This window comes from Pimephales promelas, chromosome 12, assembly GCF_988280905.1.
Source record: "Pimephales promelas chromosome 12, fPimPro1.hap1.1, whole genome shotgun sequence".
Taxonomy (NCBI): Eukaryota; Metazoa; Chordata; class Actinopteri; order Cypriniformes; family Leuciscidae; genus Pimephales; species Pimephales promelas.
The window spans coordinates 3,317,561-3,341,584 of record NC_142780.1 but is presented as its reverse complement, the minus strand read 5'-3'; the positions used below and the strand labels follow the sequence as shown (position 1 = coordinate 3,341,584).

General features: G+C 36.9%; 1 protein-coding gene across 2 annotated transcripts in view; it reads left to right on the top strand.

The window, feature by feature from the left end:
- Positions 1-24,024, top strand: part of lars2 (leucyl-tRNA synthetase 2, mitochondrial) — a 128,598-nt gene that overhangs the window by 80,638 nt on the left and 23,936 nt on the right. For both annotated transcript variants that reach the window (XM_039651302.2, XM_089118230.1), the window contains 4 exons: positions 652-789; positions 7,667-7,770; positions 11,498-11,680; positions 22,782-22,951. In XM_039651302.2, the coding sequence (XP_039507236.2) occupies positions 652-789; positions 7,667-7,770; positions 11,498-11,680; positions 22,782-22,951 (595 nt within the window). The remainder of the gene's footprint in view (positions 1-651; positions 790-7,666; positions 7,771-11,497; positions 11,681-22,781; positions 22,952-24,024) is intronic.

Below are 24,024 nucleotides of genomic sequence, written 5' to 3'. Positions count from 1 at the left end.
TTTAACCCAGTACTTCTGTAATAATTAATGATATCAATTACATGTATTTTTTAATTATTATATCTGTATGATATTTATTAGTGTATTATAGATTTGCATTTCCAGTGTTTTTGATGCACTTTTACACTTTTTTCTTGTAAAGATGACGTAGTTACACTCTATTGAGTGCAATATACACAATTAATAAATGACACAATAGCCTTTTATTCACCGTTCTGTCCTTTATTTAGGACCCAATGCGTTTACCTATCACATTTTTTTGGGATTAATCATGATTAAATAAACATAGGCACATCCCTAATTAAAATATTTTCATGTGTAAGAGTGGATTGTTTAATAATCTGAGTGCCTGTAAAAGCTAGTCACAGCTAGTCACTGTTGGTTATTAGTCCTTCTGTTCATTGTCACAGTTACTGTAACTCATTTTGACTGAAAGTAAATGCATGTGTTACATGTACGGTTGTGTTCAGAGCTGCTAATACAGTGTTAGTTTATTTAAGTGTGCTTATTGCTGTGTTTTAACTCACAATCTCTCCTGTTGAATGTGTTATTGGAGTGATGTCTGTGTAAAGCAGTGTCTCAGTGAGTTTGCGAGGTGTGTGTGTCAGTGACTCCTAGTGGCCGCTCAGTGTGGTTTGTCTCGTCTCGCAGGCCTTTCGAGCGTTCCCGAGCGGATCACTGGATGCCTGTGGATGTGTACATCGGAGGGAAGGAGCACGCCGTCATGCACCTGTACTACGCACGCTTCCTCAGCCACTTCTGCAGAGACCAGGGCATGGTTTCACACAGGTGCAACATCTTCACCCTTTATTCAAATATGAATGTTAAAGATTTTGTAAGCATATTGTGTAGTTGTGCTTGGAGTCAATTGTTTTATTTTTGATAACGTCTATTTATAGAGGTCTATTAAAGGATTAGTTCACTTTTGAAAAAACTTTTGCTGATAATTTGCTCGCCCCCATCATGTCATCCAAGATGTCCATGTCTTTCTTTCTTCAGTCGAAAAGAATTTAAGGTTTTTTGATGAAAACATTCCAGGATTTTTCTCCACATAATGGACTTCAATGGGAACCAAACTGTTCAAGGTCCAAAAGACACTTTCAGTACAAACTGCAAACTTGTTCAAAGGGCTTTAAACGATTCCAGACGATGAATAAGGGTCTTATCAAGCGAAACGATCGCTTGTTTTATAAATAAATAACAAAGTTTAAGTTTTATAAGCTCAAACGCTCGCCTTGCTCTGTTCTGTAACGCACTCCTGCTCAAACTCGTTCATCAAAATGAACAAATCTTTTTCCGAGTCATTTGGTTCATTCGGTGAAAGAAACGAACGAATTGATTCGGAAAAAGATTCGTTCATTTTGTTGAAAGAGTCAATATAATCGGTCCGCCGAAACTAATCCAGTGAGAAATATTCCGCGGTGCAAAAATAAGTGCGATTAAAATGCGTTCAATTTTTTTGTGTAATTAATTAATGCGTTAAAGTCTGTAATTAATTAATCTTAATTAACGAGTTAACATCCCGGCTCTAGTAAATACATTAATGTTAACTAATTAACAAATATGACATTTCAAACAATGTCAAATTTGAGTTCAAAATGTCATAATTGAGCGAATGACACTTAATGACAGTTGTAATAAACATGCATGGAAACCTCTTTCATATTCATCATGACATGTGTCCTGTCATGATTATGAAGGTGTAAAGTCAGTCTTCACCCCTTCAAGTAAAGTGTTGCTGAAGATTCTTCAACTTTGCAATAGATCTTAAACGGAAAACGCTTCCTCTAATAGCAACACTAACTTATTTGTCAAAAAATAGTGAAGAGTAAAAGATCACTCCAAGGTTTTTGGTTTGTTTGTGTACACTGGTTGAAAAGAGGACCTAACTGGGCTTCCAGAGCAGAGGAGGAGTTTACAGGACAAACTACTATTAAAACCTCTGTTTTATCCTCAATTAGCTGCAGATAATGATTTGTCATCCTCATCCACCTCTTGATATCATTACGCATTTCAATAACACATCGAATGAAACATAAAGTTAAAACTGAGAATCGTCAGCATAACAGTTAAAATAATGCTATATCTCTGAAAATGTGGGCCAAGTGAAGCATATAAAGGGAAAACCTCAAAGGTCCCAAAATGGAGCCCTGGGGCACACCACACAATTTCCTAAATTTACAGAAAATGTCTTAATTTAAGAAGCAATCCATTGTAATACAGTGCCTTTGACACCTATACCATACATTCTAGCTGTTCAAGATGAATGTTATGGTATCAAATGCAGCACTCAGGTCCAACCTGACACAAGAGCCTGATTTCAGAGCAAGCAACATGTCAGAGCTGAACCAGTTCTATGTAATGATGTAAAACCAGACTGAAACATGTCCAAAATATCAAAAGAATCGAAATAAGACTGAAACTGTGAAATTGTGAAAATTGATGAAAGGCCGTTTAGAGATTATAGTCGATAGTTACTGCACATTTCCGAAGTCAGGACTTAGACGAGCCGGGATAATAGGGATGGGACGATAACCGGTTTCACGATAAACCGTGATAAAATGTACTGACGGTTAGTATTATCGTTTAAAATTTAATTATCATTAAAACCGTGTTTGATTATCGCGATTTTAATCACTCACTGAATCCTGACGGCCAGTCTGACGCAGCCGCGCAGCACGCAATATTTTTTTAAATTACTCTTCGAGAAGGAATGGTGGAAGGCAGTGACCGTGCTCAGGAGATTTTTTAGCCTTTTAAAAGGACCAAATCTGAGGTGTGGTCATATTTTGGGTTTTACAAAAGTCCTGAGGCAAACTTGATCGAGGATGGTCACCCTGTCTGGCGAACAAAAAGTCACTGCAATAGAAACACTTCAAATCTGCCGAGTCGTCTTGTGTGATCATCACCCGAACGCAAGGCAAGTTAACTTTGACCTTAATACCAAAACTACGTCTGGGAATCAATTGGGCACGAAATGTTGTTTTGAGTTGAAACATTTTATGTCACTCACTTGAAATAGACGTGAAGCTTCCGCGAAGAAAAGTTCGTAGCAAGTGGATTTGAGCTAAAGACGAACGAATAACTTCAAACAAGACTATTATTAATAGTGATATTTTAAGGGATAGTAAAGTATAGATACATCACATATTAAACCGATTTTATTTTTACCACATAATTACGGGGACATATTGAATTGATAATGAGATTAGCTAATGTTTTAAATCTTACCTATTTATGAATTCATTTTGTAAAACAATCGTCCAGACAAGATATATCACACCAATATTATCAAACTCTGTAAGCAATAAATCAACTCTGATTTCATTTTTGCAATACAATCAAAAACCGGAGACGCAAAGACGGCAAGTTGTATTTGAATGAAACAAGAGCGCGCGTCCATTGTGATATGGATGTGCGCTGTGTAATAATGTGTTGCTATTGACGACGGGCATTATAAAAAAGCAAATGCCATAGAATAGAATCTTGCTTAAAAAAACTGCACAGAGAGGCTTGTTTTATTTGTTGTTTGTTGATTTTTAATTATAAAACTTGTTGAAATGTTTTCAGTGTGAGTTCTTTTTGAGCACTTTCATAATTTTTTAACAAAACCGTGATAATATTGATAATCACGATTATTTTGGACACTATAATCGTGATATGAAATTTCCATACCGTCCCATCCCTACGGGATAATATATCTAACTTCAAACTAGAGCACTTCATAGTAGATATTATATCAGCTAACTGACTTGAAGAACGTTAGACCGACAACTCATAGGGGAAGGCAGTCGCAAATGACAAGGTTCAGAGGAAACAGTGGAGCTTCTAATGTCACTGATTTTTTTGAGTGAAATGTTTTTACAAAAACTTCACAAAGGGCCTCAGATTAAATATTCACAGTCAGAGTCAGTCGTATCTAACAGGACGTTTGGTCTCTTCGCGTTGTCAGTAATTAATTTGAGAAAAGAAATTAAGATTCTGCTTTCGTTTGATAGTTGCACAGGCTCGATTTTAAAATGTCAAATGAGACCTGTCTGATCTTTTTCCACTTTCGCTCTGCTTTTCGAGAACGGGTGACATCATTTAACCACGGCTGGCCAGCGACCTTCATATTTCTAGGCTTAAGCTCAGCAACAGCGTCCAAAGATAAAATTCTTCAACCAAGCGAGGTGGTGATGGCGCAGTGGATAAGACACATGCCTTTGGTGTGAGAGTCCCTGGTTCGAATCCACTGTGAGACTTAACCCCTAGTTGCTCCAGAGGCGTGCGACCTCTGACATATATAGCAATTGGAAGTCGCTTTGGATAAAAGCGTCAGCTAAATGAGAGAGAGAGAAAAGCACTCAGATTCAAACAAAACTGGATAATGGTCAGACACACATGCCAGTGTGTGACCCAGATTGTGAGTTGGACCCCATATAGATTGAGTCAGAGACTCTTACAAATTCTTTGACCAATGGCTTTGAAGGGCAGCAGAGATGAAAGTTAAAGGAATAGTCCCTAAGGGTCAATACACTGTACGCTAAAAAAAGTACGTTAAATTTACGGGCAAACTCCGGCAGCTGTGGTGGTTGCCAGAGTTTTCCTGTTAAAAGTACGGTAGCAACATTTTAGGTTTTACAGACTTTGACCGTATTTAATTTTTACAGCAATAAACCGTAATTCATCATTTGATATAATGTTAATTTACTGACATTTTGAAGTATTAATATCTGTTTTGTTCAATTGCAATACACCGACAGCCATCAATCACAGCAGTAATGAGAGTCAAATGATCAATCAAAGCTCATCATTATCAGCTCTTCCACAAGAAAGTTGAAACTACTATATAGAAGCTGCACAGTCTCATTCACACAAACATTAAAAACACCATCATGGTAACATGTTGAAATTTAAAAAATGAAATAAGAAGTAATTTAACAACTTTAAATGTAACATAAAACCCTAATGAACATAACTGATAAGGAAAAAAACTACGAAAATTATGAATAAACAGTTAAAATACATTAAATGTGAAGTGTCACGCAGGGAATTGTGGGTCAATTTACATTTTTTCACTGTAAATTATACAATAACTTCTTCTTTTTCACTTCCAAAAACTGTAAATTTAACAGTATTTTACAGTAAAATTACATTAAATGTACCATTATATATATCACAGTTATTTACCGTATATAGTAAGGAAACTTTCTGTTAAGCAATTAACAGTTTTTCACTCTAGCATTTTTACAGTCTTTAACTGTTAAAATCACAATCATTTTTTACAGTGTAGTCTATCAGCTTGAGTCACCAGATTTGAGAGAAAATCAGAAAATGAATTTATAAAATCCTTTAAACTTTAAATCGACCTTCAATAACTGGACTTCAGATCTATAAAAGGTGTCCATAGACACAGTCTTGCATTTAAAACAGTTTTTAAACCGTTCCACTCTCTGTCCAGAGGAGAAAAGCACAGTCTCCGTCTCCACAAGAGGTGTTCAGTCACCCTGCTTTAGCCAAGTCTAAAAGCACAGCGAGTCCGAGAGTATGCGTTTTTTCGTATTCGTGATTCGGTGGCTCTGAATTGTCAAAACACCATTCAAACTGCTTGCGAAAAACGCTGAAAATCGAACCTGATTTGATTTTTTTTTTTATAACGGACAAAAGTTTCGGAGGCAGTGTGCAAGTGTAATTGACATAACGTGAGGTCGTATTTATTTTTAACGTGCGAAAATTCGAATTTCCTATTTTAACGATCTGAAACAAGTATCAAGCGCGAAGCAACTTTGTGGGCGGGTCTTGGGCGCCGTTGCTATTTTACCGGCGGGATAAATGACTCTTGCGCCCGACGCCAGTTTAAAAGGGGTTGGTCTAAAAATAGCTTCATTATTCGTAGGTGTGGTTTGGGCGCAACGTGAAATAAACCAATCAGAGCGTCGTATCACATTCCCTTTAAGAGCAGGTGCGCATGTGGCATGGCGGATTGTTATTATTATGGCGGATTTACCAAGCGCGTTCACAGCCGATGAGACCGACGTTCTTGTCAGGGCAGTGAAAGGTAGAGAGGTGACGTTGTATGGGTATCTCCCAAATCAGTGTCGGTTACACATTATACAGTGGTGTGAATAAGTTTTGACCCCCATGCTAAAGTTGCCTGAAAAGAGGAATAAAAAATCATCTTTTGGATATTGATCTTAATGCCTTAATTAGAAAAATGAGGAAAACTCCAACCTTTAAGGACACAAATTTTCTTTGTGAATGAATAATGCATCATAAATAAATAAATGTTTTTCCTTAAAATACAGGGTGCATAAGTCAGGACACCCCTATGTTAAATTCCCATAGAGTCAGGCAGGTTTTTATTTCATGGATCCAGGATAATATGCATCCTGATAAAGTTCCCTTGGCCTTTGGGATTAAAATATCCCCACATCATCACACACCATTGACCATGCCTTGAGATTGGCATGGGGTACTTTCCATAAGATCATCTTTCAATGCAAATCAAACCAGCTATTAGGCTAACTGAAGTAAAACCATGCCAATCCCTAGGTGTGGTGGAAGGTGTGTGATGATGTGGGGATATTTTAATCCCAAAGGCCAAGGGAACTTTATCAGGATGCATATTATCCTGGATCCATGAAATAACTGGCTTTTAAAAATAAAAATCTGCCTGACTCTATGGGAATTTAACATAGGGGGGCAATGACTTATGCACCCTGTATTTTAAGGAAAAACATTTATTTATTTATGATACATTATTCATTCACAAAGAAAATTTGTGTCCTTAAAGGTTGGAGTTTTCCTCATTTTTCTAATTAAGGCATTAAGATCAATATCCAAAAGATGATTTTTTATTCCTCTTTTTAGGCAACTTTAGCATGGGGGTCAAAACTTATTCACACCACTGTATACGTATGTGTCTCGCCACTATTGGGCAAACAGGTCTGATCCGTCATTACAATTGGCCTGAAAAATGTGGGTAAATGTGTAGCCAACATTTTTTTACATTGTAAAATTACATTGATCATTCACTGACCAATAAATGAATAATCTTGTAAGCTGTTATTTTTTTTTTTCTTGTGGAACATGAAAAGTAGACCATTCATATAGTAACCGCCAGCTTTTAGGCTAAAAAAAGGCGCTTTAAATTCAATAAAACCTCATTCAAGTTGTCCAAGTCTACTAAGGGCATTCAGGAGGTTTCCATGTTGAATGGAATATGTTCATAATATGATCCTTCTAAGGTGTTTCTTTCCTTTATGATGCTTTGCCAGATTAAATAATTACAATGAATGCAGGTTTGACGTGAGGATTAGGAAACACTGACAGAGTAAAGAGGTTCTTGACCCGAAAATCTAAATGTCGTGTAAGATTTTTGAGGAAAACATTCACACATCTATATGAATGATCAACGTAGAGCATTTTTCACTGTCCAAAATCCATATTTTAATTTTAAGTGCTTCGTCTCCATTTAAGTCCCTTATCGGTCGTCTGGGGTCGTGTGAAGCTGCAGAAACATGGATTCTGGACCATCAGAAATGGTCTACGTTGATCATCATTCATCATTCATACATGGAGAAACATCCTGGAATGTTTTCCTCAACAATCTCAAGCTCTGTGATTGTTTAGTTGGTCTGGGAGATTGGGTGTCCATGAATGTCCATTCTCTTCCTTCTTTCAGGGAGCCCTTCAGAAAACTGCTGGTTCAGGGTCTCATAAAGGGCCAGACGTTCAGCGTGGCAGAGACCGGCCAGTACCTGCAGAGAGAAGACATTGATTTCACAGGTGTGTGTGTGTGTGAGAGAGAGAGAGAGAGAGAGAGTATAAATGAAGTATTGCCATCCCTCTGGTGTTGGGTTCTTGAAATCTGCTGTTGGAGTTTCTTTTGGCTCATAATTGGAGGAAACTGGATTTGAATCTGATAATAAAGAAGAATACATGTGACCCGTGCTGGAAAAAAGAGTCTGAATGAAACTTGTTTTCACAAAAATTAGTGCATTAAAGGGCAATCAAATTTTCCTTGAGCTTTTGACATCTAAGAGGTCATCATATTATAAGAATATCCTGTAAGATTCAGAACTGAAAACATCCTTGTTAGTCCAATAAAAGCTTTTATTGACACCAGCCCCAGCAAACGACTTGTTTTACAAAGTGGGGAACTATGACGTCAAAGAGGATAAAACACCACCCCCGCAGAAGAAGATTGACGCCTACTTCAACACGGCCGGTTTAGCCCCGCCCACCGATTCGCGCATTACACGCATAGCATAGCTAAATAACATAGATGCCTACCTCATGATTACAAACCGGATCGAGCTACCGAGCAATACAGAATATTGTGGAAGAAGACAGTCGCTGCATAAGCTTCCTCTGGACTCCAATAGGACTGCATGGATAAACTTTATTTTTAATGACGTTCCAGCTGATGAGGGTAAAACATCGTCGTCTGTTCACTTCATTTCACTGAGGATTGTTTTGTAAACAAGACTGGATTTGCAGACGATTAAGAGTAAAGAACGGTGCTGTGCCGTCTACATCGGATCTGACAGGAATGGTGCTACACACGGACTCTGGGTCGAACATGTATGGGCGAATCATTCCGGTCGCCATTTTACAACATTGGACATTTTCAAAACAATTTCCTCCACGTGGACCGACGGGTGAGTCGAAACTCATTATAATATGCAAAACTGTTATCCACTCACAGCAGTGGGCGTTTACTTCCAAGTCTTCAGTGCGAGACGCCCATAAAAACAGAGCGTTTCTGAGCTAGGCTCAAAACTAGGGTAGAAAATAGCCTATTAATTATTCATTTTGATGTTTTTGAATGCAAAATCCAAGCGAACGTCATAAGTTGACCTCACACAACAATATAATAACATTTAAAAAGCCAGTTCATGACCCCTTTAAGCCCTCGTGTAGCGATCCCAATGCTCCAAATGGCAATCAAACATCGAAAAGTATCTTTGTTTGTAAGTTTTTTAACAGTCCCTTTCCTTTGTTAATGAAAAATGATCTTGTTCGCACCGTCTGACAGATACAAAATATACACACATACTCTACACAGAATTACAGTATTTAAAAATATCTATCAAGTATTCACGCAAACATGATCTGTTATGTCATAAGTGAGTGTTTAGTTAACTGGGAAAACATCTGATGTGTAACATTATATTAGATCCGTGCGGGAGTGTAGGTCTTAATATATCGGCTGTCTGTCTCTTTAATATTAATCAAACGATTGTGGAATACAAAAGTTGAATATGTATTTTTCCTATAGATATTTGGTTTTGACTTTGTAAGGTACTGTACAGTTGCTAGGTGATTTAACTTGATTTTTCTCAAAATGTATTTAATGACGGTGCACATTAATGAACAGAAAATTTGCCAACAGGCTAATTTTCAACTGTAGTCGTCCATTGGCAAGATGCTATATTAGGCACATTAAATAAACGACAATAAAACATAATGCCATAGCACTGGCTCCATTAACACAAAACATCATAAAACATATTTATATAACCATACATCCGTACAAATTACACAGTTGACTTCAAACAGGAGCAGCTCAGTCATCTTTTTGTCTGATTCAAACAAATCATACACCGTTTTGAAGCTTTTAGAGAATGTGAAAATAATAATTTTTTGAAAATTTGCTAATTTTGACATCATAAGTCATATAGTTTTGCATAAACTGTGGGAATGGAAGCCTTTCTTCTGTTAAAAGAAGGAAAGACTCAAACCTTGAAGCAACTTTGATAATAAAACTCAATCTTACATACAATTTTAACCAGCGCTCATAAAATAGACAAAACACGCACACGTTTCCTTTAAATTTGTCAATAAAAAGATTTTTAAAAATGTTTAAAGGGGGAAGAGTTTTTATCATTATTATACTCTGCAGCTCATTCCATAACCAAGGGGCAGTTTTACCAAGCTCTGAACGCACTCTAGGAAGCTTTAAAAGCATTTTTTCACTATTGCGTGATCAGCGTGAAGTGTAAAACTGTCAGGCAGCTTGTGCCATTTCAGGGTGTAAAACGGATGCGACGCTAGTGATGCTGTCTGTGGAGACTGGATCTAAAATGGTCATTTTGTTGCCAGGTAACAGAGTAAACAGACTTGCACTAGCATCTAAATTGGCTCCAAAAACGCCTGTAATTTCTGCGATCTGAGCGACGACGGGTTTATAATGTGTGTGTGTAAACAGTGTAGAGGAGAAGCGCTTATTACGGTAAACACAGCTGTGTCTCTTCCTGAGGAATCACACCAAAGACCCTGTGTGCAGCGTCCCATCACAGGTGTAACGGGGCTTTCAGAGCTAACGCTTCAAAGGATCTCTTCTGCTCACCAAGGCTGCATTTATTTGATTAACCCTCTGGGGTTGTTCGGCCCAAATGGACCCGAAAAATTTAAATACATTTTTTTTTTAAAAATCACAGCTTCCTTGCAATGGTCCGGAATTTGGTGACTTTGTTGGTATTTGGTATTTGAACACCCCCAAAAAATTGGGGACAGGATGTGAAAGTGGTTGTAAAAAAAATAGTCACACTTGGGGTGTTTGGGTCCAAATGGACCCACATGGAAAATTAATAGGAAATGTGAAAATACTGAGGTTTTTTTGTGCATACAATCTACAAATCAGCCACGGTCTTGAAAAAAAGCACACAACAGTGAAGGGGTGAATCTATAAAACATCAAGAGTGCAAAACAGACACATCCAGACACACACACAAAGACACTTTTATACACAAACACAGCAAAAAATTCAGATTATACATGTTTTGCATTTTTAAAATGCTCAGTTTGTCCACCAGATGGCATCCATCTCATTTCAAAAATTGCTTTTATGAGGCCTAGGCTTGACTCTAAAATGAAATACAGCTTTAAAAAAATAATATATATATATATATTTTTTTTTTAATATTTTTTCTATTATGTTTAATGGGGGAAAATTTTGTCATAATTATTGCATTAATACTAATTATATATATATATATATATATATTTTTTTTTTTTTAATTTTCTCAAAACACCAAAAAAGAAAAGAAAAAATATTATAAAAAAACGAGTAAAACAAAAAAAAAATTTTTTTTTAAATATGAATCCTGCCCTTTGGACCCGAATACCCCGAGTGTGACTCTGAAACGAACAACCCCAGAGGGTTAAAGTTACAGTAATTAGTTTCTGAATCTCCAGCGTCATTACTCCAGTCTTCAGTGTCACATGATCCTTCAGAAATCACTCTATGATATGATGCTCTTGAAAATGTTCTGATTATTATCAATGAAGCTGCTTAATTTTTTTGTGTGGAAACCATGATAAAGAAATCTCAGATTTCTTCAATGAATAGTCTGTTCATTTATTAGAAGCAGAAATGTTCTGTAACGTTATGGGCACTTATGGCATTTATAAACAGAGATGTTTCTCGTGGCAAACATTAATAGCAGATGTGAATGGGTGGAGATGATCCGACACACACACACACACACACACTCTCTCTCTGTGGCAGGTTCAGAGCCCGTCCAGAGGGGCACCGGGAGCCGACTGCGGGTCACATGGGAGAAGATGAGTAAATCCAAACACAACGGGCTGGACCCGCAGGAGGTGCTGCAGCAGTACGGCCTGGACACCACGCGCCTCTACCTCCTGTACGCCGCGCCGCCGGAGCAGGACATCCTGTGGGACGTCAAGAGTGAGTCACACATCACATTTTAATATAATATAATGGTTATTTCCCATAATTCCAGAAGTTTTAAGACATTGAATGCTCTTCAGTGTTCACACTCACAGTGAACGGCTTTTTCTGGATTTATCATTATTATTTTTTAACATTATTATTATTATTTCTCAGAAATAACCATTTCTAACTGATCACATATCTTGACATAACCATAAAAATGTATCCCAGCACTCATTAGTGAAATTCCTGTTGCTTTTATGGTATTTCATTCATTTCCATGACTCCATATTTTTAATTATATTACATTTTTAACTGATTAAATGTTGTTGTTATTATGAGTATTTGTATTATTATTGGCTCAATAAAATATTTTAAAGCTTGGCATCAATCCAAAAATGTATAACCTTTTTTTATAATTAGGGCCCAAGCCCTGAAAGGGCGAAGGCCCTATTGTTTTCCTTGGGATTATTTTTCTTCACTATTATTATTATAATTAGGGCCCAAGCCCTGAAAGGGCGAAGGCCCTATTGTTTTCCTTCCGATTATTTTTTTTTTTCTTTTATTTTTCTAACGACTATTCGGGCACTTTTGGGGCCCTTAACATGCTCGAAAACTCTTGAAACTTTGCACACGGGTCAGAACCCGCGGCCATCAGAGCCGGGCTGAAGATGGTACCTGGGCGTGGCAGGGCGGCTCGTCAGCGCCCCCTGGAACGGGGTCCGAACACTTGGTCCATAACTCAAACACGCTTGTATGTAATAATATGAAACTCGGTACACATGTTGCTCTCATCGTTTCATCTATACCTCACACTCTTACTTTTTACCCCAGCCCAACAGGAAGTCGGCTATTGAGGTTTGTTTGTAAAACGCTCGCAATGGAATGTTAAATACTCCTCCTAGAGCTTTGATCCAAGTTCGACGAAACTCAGTCAGCGTGAAGTCAAGACATTGAGGATGAAAGTTTGCGAGGGGATTTTTGATATCTCGAACGGTTTGATCGTGGCGAGGAAACGAAACTATGGCGAGAAACGTGAAACAGGAAGTGTGTTATAACTTCAGCATACATTAACTGATCTTGATGAAACTTCAGCAGTGTGTTCGCTGTAAGAGGACGATCACATGGATGTGACTATTGTGAGTCAAAGTTATAGTGCCACCAACTGGCAGCAGGAAGTGTGTCACTTTCAAAATGCTTTGAAATCACCCTTTTATTTTTACCCGATTTGCTTCAAACTTCATCTGAATAATGTAAACATACGATAGATGTAGACATGTGAATGGATTCTTGATATCTTTTAAACTGTTGCCGTGGCAACGCATCAAACTTTACCATTCTTATAGGATGCTTTTGAGACCCTTAGCATGCTTCAAATTGCATGAAACTCGACAGACACATCACATCTATTAGCCAGTAGACATGTGCAAAGTTTCAGAAACGGGCGTGGTGAGGGCTCAGTAGCGCCACCTTTTGACAAAAGTGGGGTTGTTAGTTTTATCTACAGTTACAAAAATCGGTATGTATATTGTACTCCTCGAGCCGGACAACTTTCTAATTGACACTCATTAGCTAGGACCCACAGAAAGTCAGATATGTTTGTTTGAATGTAGAGAAAATCTCAGAATTTTGCCAGTGTCTCAGTGTCCCTCTGTGTGAGTGAGAGGAGGGGCGCCTGTCAGGTTAATTTTAACCCTTTATTTGCTGTGTGCGACTTCTCTGGCATTTTCGGGGGCCTTAACATCCTCGAAAACTCTTGAAACTTTGCACACGGGTCAGAACCCATGGCCATCAGGGCCGGGCTGAAGCTGGTAACCGGGCGTGGCAGGGCGGCTCGACAGCGCCCCCTGGACTGGGATTCGAACATTTGTCCATAAATCAAACACACTTGCATGAATTAATATGAAACTCGGTACAATTATAGATCACATCAGGCCAAACAACTTTCGTGCTCTAAGTTTTATGACAGTTCAAATGGAAGTTATTTATGAATTATGAATTATGGGTTGTTTGAATAATTGTCCTAGGAGAAATACATCAAATCACAATGCATGTGTTTACCAATCACAACCAAACTCGGTGTGCATGAAGTCAAGACATTGAGGATGCTCAATTCCGGACGGATTTTTGATATCTCGAACGGTCTGGCCGTGGCGAGGAAATGAATTTTATGACTAAAAAAGGACACATAAAGTGTGTTATAACTTTGCTCAATTTACCTACAGTTACAAAACTTACCACGTATATTGTTCTCGTCAAGCCGATCAACTTTCCAATTTAAAGTCATTCGCTCTGAGCAACAGAAAGTCAGATATTGTAGTTTGAATGGATTTATTTCCCCTGCGATTCTCTCTCTCTCTCTCTCTCTCTCTCTCTCTCTCTCTCTCTGTGTGTGTGTGTGTGGGTGTGTGTGTGTATGGGGAGGGGAGGGCTGTTGTCTGTGTTTATGTGTGTGTGTGTGTGTGGGTGTGTGTGTGTGTGTGTGGGGAGGGGAGGGCTGTTGTCTGTGTTTATGTGTGTGTGTGTGGCTGGCTGTGATTTTTCCTTCAAGTCCTTGTCTCTAAGTCCTTGTCTTTTTGCATAACAATTTTGCATAACAATATTTTTAAATGACAAAATAGGCATATAACCCCCATCTTTTAAATGTATAGATTGCTTTAAATAAAAGTAAGATTGTATTTGTAATTGAAGTTGAATGAATTTAAAATTCATGTGCTATATTTCATTCAATATATTTGTTTTCCTTAAGATTTTAAAACACTAACTTCATTGTTATCTGAATTACAAATATTTGTTTCTGTATAAAATAATACTTTGACTAAAAACACATTTGATGTTTTTTTTGGTATTTTTATTTACATGTATTTATGTGTGTGTGTGTGTGTGTGTGTGTGTGTGTGTGTGTGTGTATATAAAGTGCAGGTTTTTTTTAGATAAAGTAGAATTTCTATAACTATGTGTTGAACTAATAAATCACTCTTGTGTGTGTTAAACACAATCTACTTAATACAGACAACTTCATTATAAAGATAAATAACAAATCCAAAAAACATATGATTATAATCTATGACAAAAAAAGCCATTACAAACTATATTATTGGAAAATACACATTGCTCTTTGTATTGTTGTAAAATATTCATGAAAAACAAGATAACAAAAATCAAAAAGATAAATTATTTTAGCTATAGCCATGTTTTAAATGTATAGCAGAGATGTTAATTGAGGCAGCAACATACAAACTTTATAGAACAACATGGACCTGGATAGCTGGTTTTTATGGAGGACAGTGAAGAGGAAGAGGGTGCAAATCAAACAGCTCATTCTCAGACTACACAGCAAACAGCTTAAGTTTTTAGTGCTTTGTTTGAGGTTTTTAGTGCTCTGTCCTATCTATTATCAACATATAATAGATGGAACAGAACAAGAAAGGCAATTAATAATCTGTCATTGCGTCACTGCATTATGATATGAAAGGCTCAGTACAGTGTGGCACAAAACGCTTATGCGCATCCCGAGTGGAGAATGATGCGCTTAAAGCCACATGGAGTTACAGCGCACAGCGCATCGAGTCCGCATTGATGCAAGCTCTACAATACACTTCTTTTTGATAGTCAAAGCGGGGGTTACGTTTTTACACGTCGTACAGAATAACCCTAAAGGCACCAAGGTGGCGGTGCCACCGGCTTTTTATTAAATATAAATATAGCTGTGAGCAGCGATAAAGGGCCAAAGCCGGCGGTACCACCATCCCGGTGCCTTTGGGTAACTAAAGGCATCGGGGTTGCGGTGCCACCGGCTTGGGCCCGCAATCGCTGCTCGCAGCTATATTAATTATTATTTTACTACCTTTTGGGCACTTTTGGGGCCCTTAACGTGCTCGAAAACTCTTGAAACTTTGCACACGGGTCAGAACCCGCGGCCATCAGAGCCGGGCTGAAGCTGGTACCCGGGCGTGGTAGGGCGGCTCGTCAGCGCCCCCTGGAACGGGGTCCGAACACTTGGTCCATAACTCAAACACGCTTGTATGTAATAATATGAAACTCGGTACACATGTTGATCTCATCGTTTCATCTATACCTCGCGCTCTTACTTTTTACCCCAGCCCAACAGGAAGTCGGCTATTGAGGTTTGTTTGTAAAACGCTCGCAATGGAATGTCAAATACTCCTCCTAGAGCTTTGATCCAAATTCGACGAAACTCGGTCAGCGTGAAGTCAAGACATTGAGGATGAAAGTTTGCGAGGGGATTTTTGATATCTCGAACGGTTTGGCCGTGGCGAGGAAACGAAATCATGGCGAGAAACGTGAAACAGGAAGTGTGTTATAACTTCAGCATACATTAACTGATCTTGATGAAACTTCAGCAGTGTGTTCGCTGTAAGAGGACGATCACATGGATGTGACTATTGTGAGTCAAAGTTATAGCGCCACCAACTGGCAGCAGGAAGTGTGTCACTTTCAAAATGCTTTGATATCACCCTTTTATTTTTACCCGATTTGCTTCAAACTTCATATGTATAATGTAAACATACGGCAGATGTAGACCTGTGAATGGATTCTTGATATCTTTGAAACTGTTGCCGTGGCGACGCATCAAACTTTACCCTTCTTTTAGGATGCTTTTAGGATGCTTTTGAGACCCTTAGCATGCTTCAAAATGCATGAAACTCGACAGACACATCACATTTATTAGCCAGTAGACATGTGCAAAGTTTCAGAAACGGGCGTGGTGAGGGCTCAGTAGCGCCACCTTTTGACAAAAGTGGGGTTGTTAGTTTTAACTAGAGTTACAAAAATTGGTATGTATATTGTACTCCTCGAGCCGGACAACTTTCTAATTTAAACTTATTAGCTAGGACCCACAGAAAGTCAGATGTGTTTGTTTGAATGTGGTCTTGCTTAATCTGAGCCTACATCTCTGTCTTTGCCTGTCTGTGTGTGTGAGTGTGCAGGGGGAGGGGGCTTAACCATTTCACTGCTGTGTGCATGGCCTGCATAAAGAAAATACATTTCTCAAGCCTGGTATTTTTTAAATAAGTTTTTATTTTTATTTTTTATAAGTAAAGACATATAACTAGTTTAATTGTAGTGCATTGACAATAGTTTTATATAATTAGTTTATTAATCAGATTAACTTGGTCAATAAACTTGGTCTGAAAATTTGGTCCATAAATCAAACACACTTGCATGTAATAATATGAAACTTGGTACACATATAGATCTCATCGTTTCATATATAGCCTACTTCACACTCTTACTTTTTACCCCAGCCCAACAGGAAGACGGCTATTTAGGGTTGTGTTTAAAACACATGCAATGGAATTTAATAGGGCTGTCAACTTTAGTCGTTTAGTCGACTAATCGGTCGATGCCGTCGTGGTCGACTGACATTCTTATTGGTCGACCAGTTGCATTTTTTTTTTTTTTTTTTTTTACCAATAGAAGGAATTTTTCAATGACTTACTCCTTGATATTTATTCATTTATAATCAGTTATTTATTACTGTATTCTAAATATAATTAGCCTATGTTTTGTCCCCAACTTTAAAATGCTTTAATTTAGGCTATTTTTGTAACTGCGCCACAGTTTAGCGCACACACATAATACACTCGGGAACCGCACCTGTGGCTGGCTGCGCTGCTGCTCGCGCTCGGTAAGGGATGCTGTATTCATTCAGTTAGAACGCTGCTTGTTTTGGCTTTAGTCGACAAAATGTCCAGGAAATATAAATCTTTTGTCTGGCTGCATTTTAAAACAAAGACGACAAGACTGTGGAGGGAGGCGATCGCGTTGCCATTATGAGCGCGCAAGTCGCGCGCCTACATTTAAAATCGAACTTGAGCGCGCAAAAGACGTGAGCAGCCTTTTAACGGCTATATCATGCTGACTCAATAGATTGTGTTTTCTTAATGTTTTCGTTTTTATTTGTACACTTGACGCATTTGAAAATAGCCTAAATAATGCAACAAAACGAAAATAAACCTATACGCGGTACAGCCTATTATAGGATTGTTTTTAAGTTATTTGGGTTTTTTTGTGTTGTTTAAAACGCCTTGATCGTCAGGACTAAAGTTAACCCATAGCTTTGAAAGTAAAGAAGAATATAAAGCCTGTATAAACGAGAGCTTTTGTTGGGATTTTTCATTATGTGGCAGATAGCAGTTATATTTTGTGCAGCGTGTGGTGTGGTCAGGTGCGCGATTGGGACTGTACTATAGACCTAGGACAGAGCTCTTCACTTTTTGCAGTTAAAAAATCACTTAATTTTCAAAGAATTATATTATTATTATAGTTTTATTTATTTGTGATGTTTTTTCGTTGTTGTTTTATAAATGCTCAATGACAATTGTTTAAAAAATGTTTAATCAAAATATCACGTTTTTTTTTTTTTTTTAGTCGACTAATCGTCGAGCAGGACTCGACTTTGGTCGACTAAGGATTTCTTTGGTTGAATACAGCCCTAGAATTTAAAGTAGGGATGTCCCGATCCGATACTCAGGATCGGTATCGGCTCCGATCCAGCCATTTTTGCGGGATCGGGTATCGATCAGACGAGGCCGATCCAAATCCGATATTGTGCGTATACTATTATGTTATTGTTAAGCCCCACAGAAGGCACAAAAACATTCTAAAGTACCATAACGTTTTCGTGCACTCTATTATAAGTGTTCTGAAGCCATTATGCGAGAGAGAAATTAATATTTAAGTCATTAAATTCAAGATCACGTAAACTTTTCCCTCTCGCGGCTGTCAGTCATTCTCCATTCAGCAATCAGCACTCAAACCAGCGCGTCGCGTTCGGTTACAGTAAATGATGAAACTATCTTCAAGATGATTCAATGTTAATACTATTATACTTTATCTGTAGATTAGTGTCTATATTTTCGCATAAAACAACATTATCTTGCTGGACTTTATTCCTGTAACTATCGTGTTACTTCCTACCAGGTGTCGGACGCTGTCAGATCACCTCACCAGAGTCAGAGCACTATTGTTCTTCACGCGCACAGTAACTGAAATTTAAAAGTGTTTAAAGAAAAGGCTCAATAAACTATTGTATAGATAAATACTGTTTAATACACTGTCCATCAATATGTATTTCCTTTGTGCTTTGAACTTTTCAAAGCGGACTCGACGCGCAGCATGCATAGGGTGCATACTCGGCTGCGTGCTGTAACTCCACGTGGTTTCAAGCGCCTCATTCTGCGCTCGGAATGCGCATAAGCGCTTTGTGCCGCACTGTGTTGGAGTCATTCATATCATAATACAGTGACGTAATTAAAGCTTATTAACATTAATAATTATTAATGTTGCTGCCTCATTAAATAGCTGTGCTATACATTTAATGTCTCAATTTTTTAGTATATAAAAAATATATAAAATAATTACTTGGCTATATCTAAAATAATTCTCTTTTGAATTTTTGTTATATTGTTTTTCATGAATGTATTTTACAACAATACAAAGAGCAATATGTATTATTTACTAATCTAGTTTATAACAGCATTCGTCGTCATAGATTATGATCATATATTTTGGGGATTTGTTGTTTATCTTTATAATGAAGCTGTCTGTATTAAGTAGATTGTGTTTAACACACGCAAGAGTGATAATCAGTTTAACACACAGTTATAGAAATTCTAATTGCTTTAAAAAAACTGTACTGGTATTTAAAATGTAGAATACTGCTGTTTAAATTGTTTTAACTTTAAACCTGTTGGTAGCTAGCTAGCTTTAAGTACTGAAGTACCTGCATTTTCTTTTATATATATATATATATATATATATATATATATATATATAGTGTTTGAATAAAGGGTGGGTTGTGAACTATATACTGGAGGTATATTTTAAGGGGCTAATTGAGAAAATTGCTATATTTTTTATTAGTTTAAAAATAAAATAAAAATATCGGATTAATATCGGTATCGGCAAAAGCCAAAACTGTGGCATCGGTATCGGTATCGGAAGTGAAAAAGTGGTATCGGGACATCCCTAATTTAAAGTATTGCTCCTAGAGCACTGAACCAAATTCGACAAAACTCGATCAGCGTGAAGTCAAGACATTAAGGATGAAAAGGTGCCAAGGGATTTTTTATATCTCGAACGGTTTGGCCGTGGCGAGGAAACGAAATTATGGCGAAAAACATGAAACAGGATGTGTGTTATAACTTCAGCATACATTAACTGATCTTGATGAAACTTCAGCAGTGTTTTCGCTGTAAGAGACCGATCACATGGATGTGACTATTGTGAGTCAAAATTATAGCGCCACCAACTGGCAGCAGGAAGTGTGTCACTTTCAAAATGCTTTGAAACCACTCTCTTATTTTTAACCGATTTGCTTCAAACTTCATCTGTATAATGTAAATACACGGCAGATGTAGACCTGTGAATGAATTTTTGATATCTTTGATACTGTTGCCGTGGCAAAGAAACAAACTTTAACATTCTTTTTTGATGCTTTTGGGACTCTTAGCATGCTTGAAATTGCTTGAAACTCAACAGATACATCACATTTATTAGCCAGTAGACATGTGCAACTATGGCAAAAGATTAAAGTAATGTCAAAAAAGTAAACACTAAAAGCCTCATATCTTCTAAAAATGTAATTATACATCATTTGTTTCTAAATTAAATTATACAAATATTATAACTTCCCCAATTTTTCCTTTTTTTCATTTAAGAATTATGTTTACGTTCAAAAACAGCCAGAATTGTTGTAAAATTCATAAAAAAATAATAATCTGAGTCATACGTAGTGCTATACTGCCCTCTTGTGTTCAATATCAGGTAGGCCTATTGTGTATATTCCCACCGGTTAATCAACGTGTGACTCCGCTGGGACTTGGGAGCTTTTAAATCGCTTACTTAAAACCGAAAGTCGAAATACGGATGTCCGCACAAGACATTAATGGTGTGGAGTAGAGCGAGCATTTTAAATAAATTCCTATTAAGTAGGATTGAACTAAACAGAATGAATGTTCACTCTGTTCTGCTGGTTCCTCGCTGGTGGATCATATGATTACTTTGTCATAATCTATGACAAAAATGCTATTATAAACCATATTAATAATAGATAATACACATTGCTCTTATTTTTGAAAAATACATTCATGAAAAACAAGATAACAAAAATCATAAAAAAATATAGCCATGGCTGCTATAAATGTTTGAAATGCATAGGACAGATGTTTAATGACGCAGCAACATATAATTGAAAGGCAATTAATAATCTGTCATTACATCACTGCATTATGATATTACGGCTCCAATACTGTGCAGCACAAAGCACTTATGTGCATCCCGAGCGAAGAATGATGTGCTTGAAGCCACATGAAGTTACAGCGCAGTGAGTCCGTATTGAAAAGTTCAAAGCACAAAGGAAATACATATTTATGAACAGTGTATTATACATTATCTATCTATGCAATAGTTTATTGAGCCTTTTCTTTTAAAGGTTTTAAATTTCAGTTACTGTGTGCGTGAAGAACAATTATAGTGCTCTGACTCTAGTGTTGTGATCTAACCGACAGCGTCTGACACCCGGTAGAAAGTAACACGATTAAGTTACAGCAATAAAGTCCAGCAAGAAAAAGTTTCTTCATTCGAAAATATAGACCTTTATCTTAAAGATCCAGTATAATAGGATTAACATTCAATCATCTTGAAGATCGTTTCATCATTGACTGTAACCGAATGTGACGTGCTGTTTGAATGCTGAATGGTGAATGACTGAAAGGCGCAGAGAGGGAAAAGTTTGTGTTCTTGAATTTAATGACTTAAATATTAATTTCTATATCACATAATAGCTTCAGAACACTAATAATACAGAACACAAAAACTTTATGGTACTTTAGAAAGTTTTTGTGCCTTTGTGCCTAACATAGAATAGTATATATGCACAATATAGAATTTGAATCAGCCTCGTCAAAGATGGCAGTGTCAGAGCCGATACCGATCCTGAGTATCTAATCGGCGCACTTCTTTTCAACAGTCAAATTGAAATTGAAATTGAAATTGCTTGAAACTCAACAGATACATCACATTTATTAGCCAGTAGACATGTGCAAAGTTTCAGAAACGGGCATAGTGCAAGGACTAAATAGCGCCACCTTTTGACAAAAGTGGGGTTGTTAGTTTTATCTACAGTTACAAAAATCGCTATATACATTGTACTCCTCAAGCCGGACAACTTTCTAATACATAGTCATTAGCTCGGACCAAGAGGAAGTCAGATATTTTGGTTTGAATATGGTGAGCCTCTCTCTGAGCCTACGTCCCTGTATGGCAAGCCCTTTTAACATTTAAAAGCTAAGTTTGCCTGTCCGGAATTAACATTGTAGATATCAACAACGTCTTTCTGTCTATTCGTAATTACATTTTGGATAGTTTGTATTATCATTTAAGATATCTGTAACATAATTGTGACTAGTCGAAATGACAGAGTATGGCAAGCCGTTTTAACATTTAATCATGAAAGGGCCAAAGCCTTCGGCACCGCCACCCGGGTGCATTTAGGTAACTGAAGGAGCCGGGGTTGCGGTGCCACCGGCTTGGGCCCGCCATCGCTGCTCGCAGCTATATTTCCTTTTAATTTTCAAATATACAGATATATTTTAATTTCCATGACATTTCCAGGTCTAGAAATTACACTTTTAAAAAATTCCCTTATATATACAGGCTTTATATATATATATATATATATATATATGTATATATAATATGATGTCAGTATATATATACTGACATCATATTTCTTATTTTAATTAATTTTTAATTAGAACATCTGACTTTATATATATATATATATATATATATATATATATATATAAAGACAGATGTTTGAATTAAAATGAATTAAAATAAGAAATATGATGTCAGTTTACATCTTGATTTTTCGCTTATTTTAATGCTTGTTTTAAATCATCTCTATATTTAATTATGCTATAGTGAATGAAACTGAATGTTGTGTCTCCCTCACAAGTGTTTGAGAGCTACTGTTTTTAAGGAGTCCTGTGTGAACGGCCATATCCCTAATCCATCCTTCCAGAACACATAGCGCCATCCCAACATGCTGTTCTGCTTTAACATCATGCTGTGTGTGTGTGTGTAGCTGATGCCATCCCAGGGGTGTTGAGATGGCAGGCCCGTCTGTGGGGTTTGGTCACCAAACTGAGAACGGCCCGCGAGGGTCAAGAGACGCCCGACCCGTCCGTCCTGAACAAGAGAGAGCGCTCCGAGGCCAGGAAGATCTGGGAGAACAAGAACTACGCCATCACACAGGTGAAGACCACACACTCACATACACACGCCAGCATCTCCTGCAGCCCCTCACACACAAACACACACTTCACAAGTTACTTACTAAATATTTGAGCGTTGTACCAGTAAATGTAGTTGGCAGCACATATAAACTTACGGAGCAATGGCGGAAATAAATTAGTAAGTAATATAAGAGAACTTTATATTCAGGATGCAGAGCTCCTTTCAACGGTGGAGAACGATGAGAACTAGTTACAGCATCTACAGCAGCGTCATGCTAACTAGCCAAACCCTCACCTTTAAAGGGCTAGTTCCCAAAAATGAACATTACCCCATTACTCACCCTCAGGCCTTCCTAGGTGTGTGTGACTCTTCTTTCAGATGAGTTAAATTATTAAATTGAGTTATATTAAAAAATGTCCTGGCTCTTCCAAGCTTTATAATGGCTGTGAATGACCGTTTCTGTTTTTGAAGTCCATCAAAGTGCATCCATCCATGATAAATTTAACATATTTAAAACTTTATCATATTTAACATGTTTAAAACTTTATCATATTTAAAACTTTATCATATTTAACATATTTAAAACTTCATTATATTTTTTTACATACACTGTATTTAAAACTTTATCGTATTTAACATATTTAAAACTTTATCATATTTAACATATTTAAAACTTTATCATATTTAATGTATTTAAAACTGTATCATATTTAACATATTTAAAACTTTATCATATTTAACATATTTAAAACTGTATCATATTTAACATATTTAAAACTTTATCATATTTAACATATTTAAAACTTTATCATATTTAACGTATTTAAAACTTTATCATATTTAACGTATTTAAAACTATCATATTTAACGTATTTAAAACTTTATTATATTTAACACATTTAAAACTTTATCATATTTATCATATTTAAAACTGTATCATATTTAACATATTTAAAACTTTATCATATTTAACATATTTAAAAGTTTATCATATTTAACATATTTGAAACTTTATCATATTTAACACATTTAAAACTTTATCATATTTAACCCATTTAAAACTTTATCATATTTAACATATTTAAAACTTT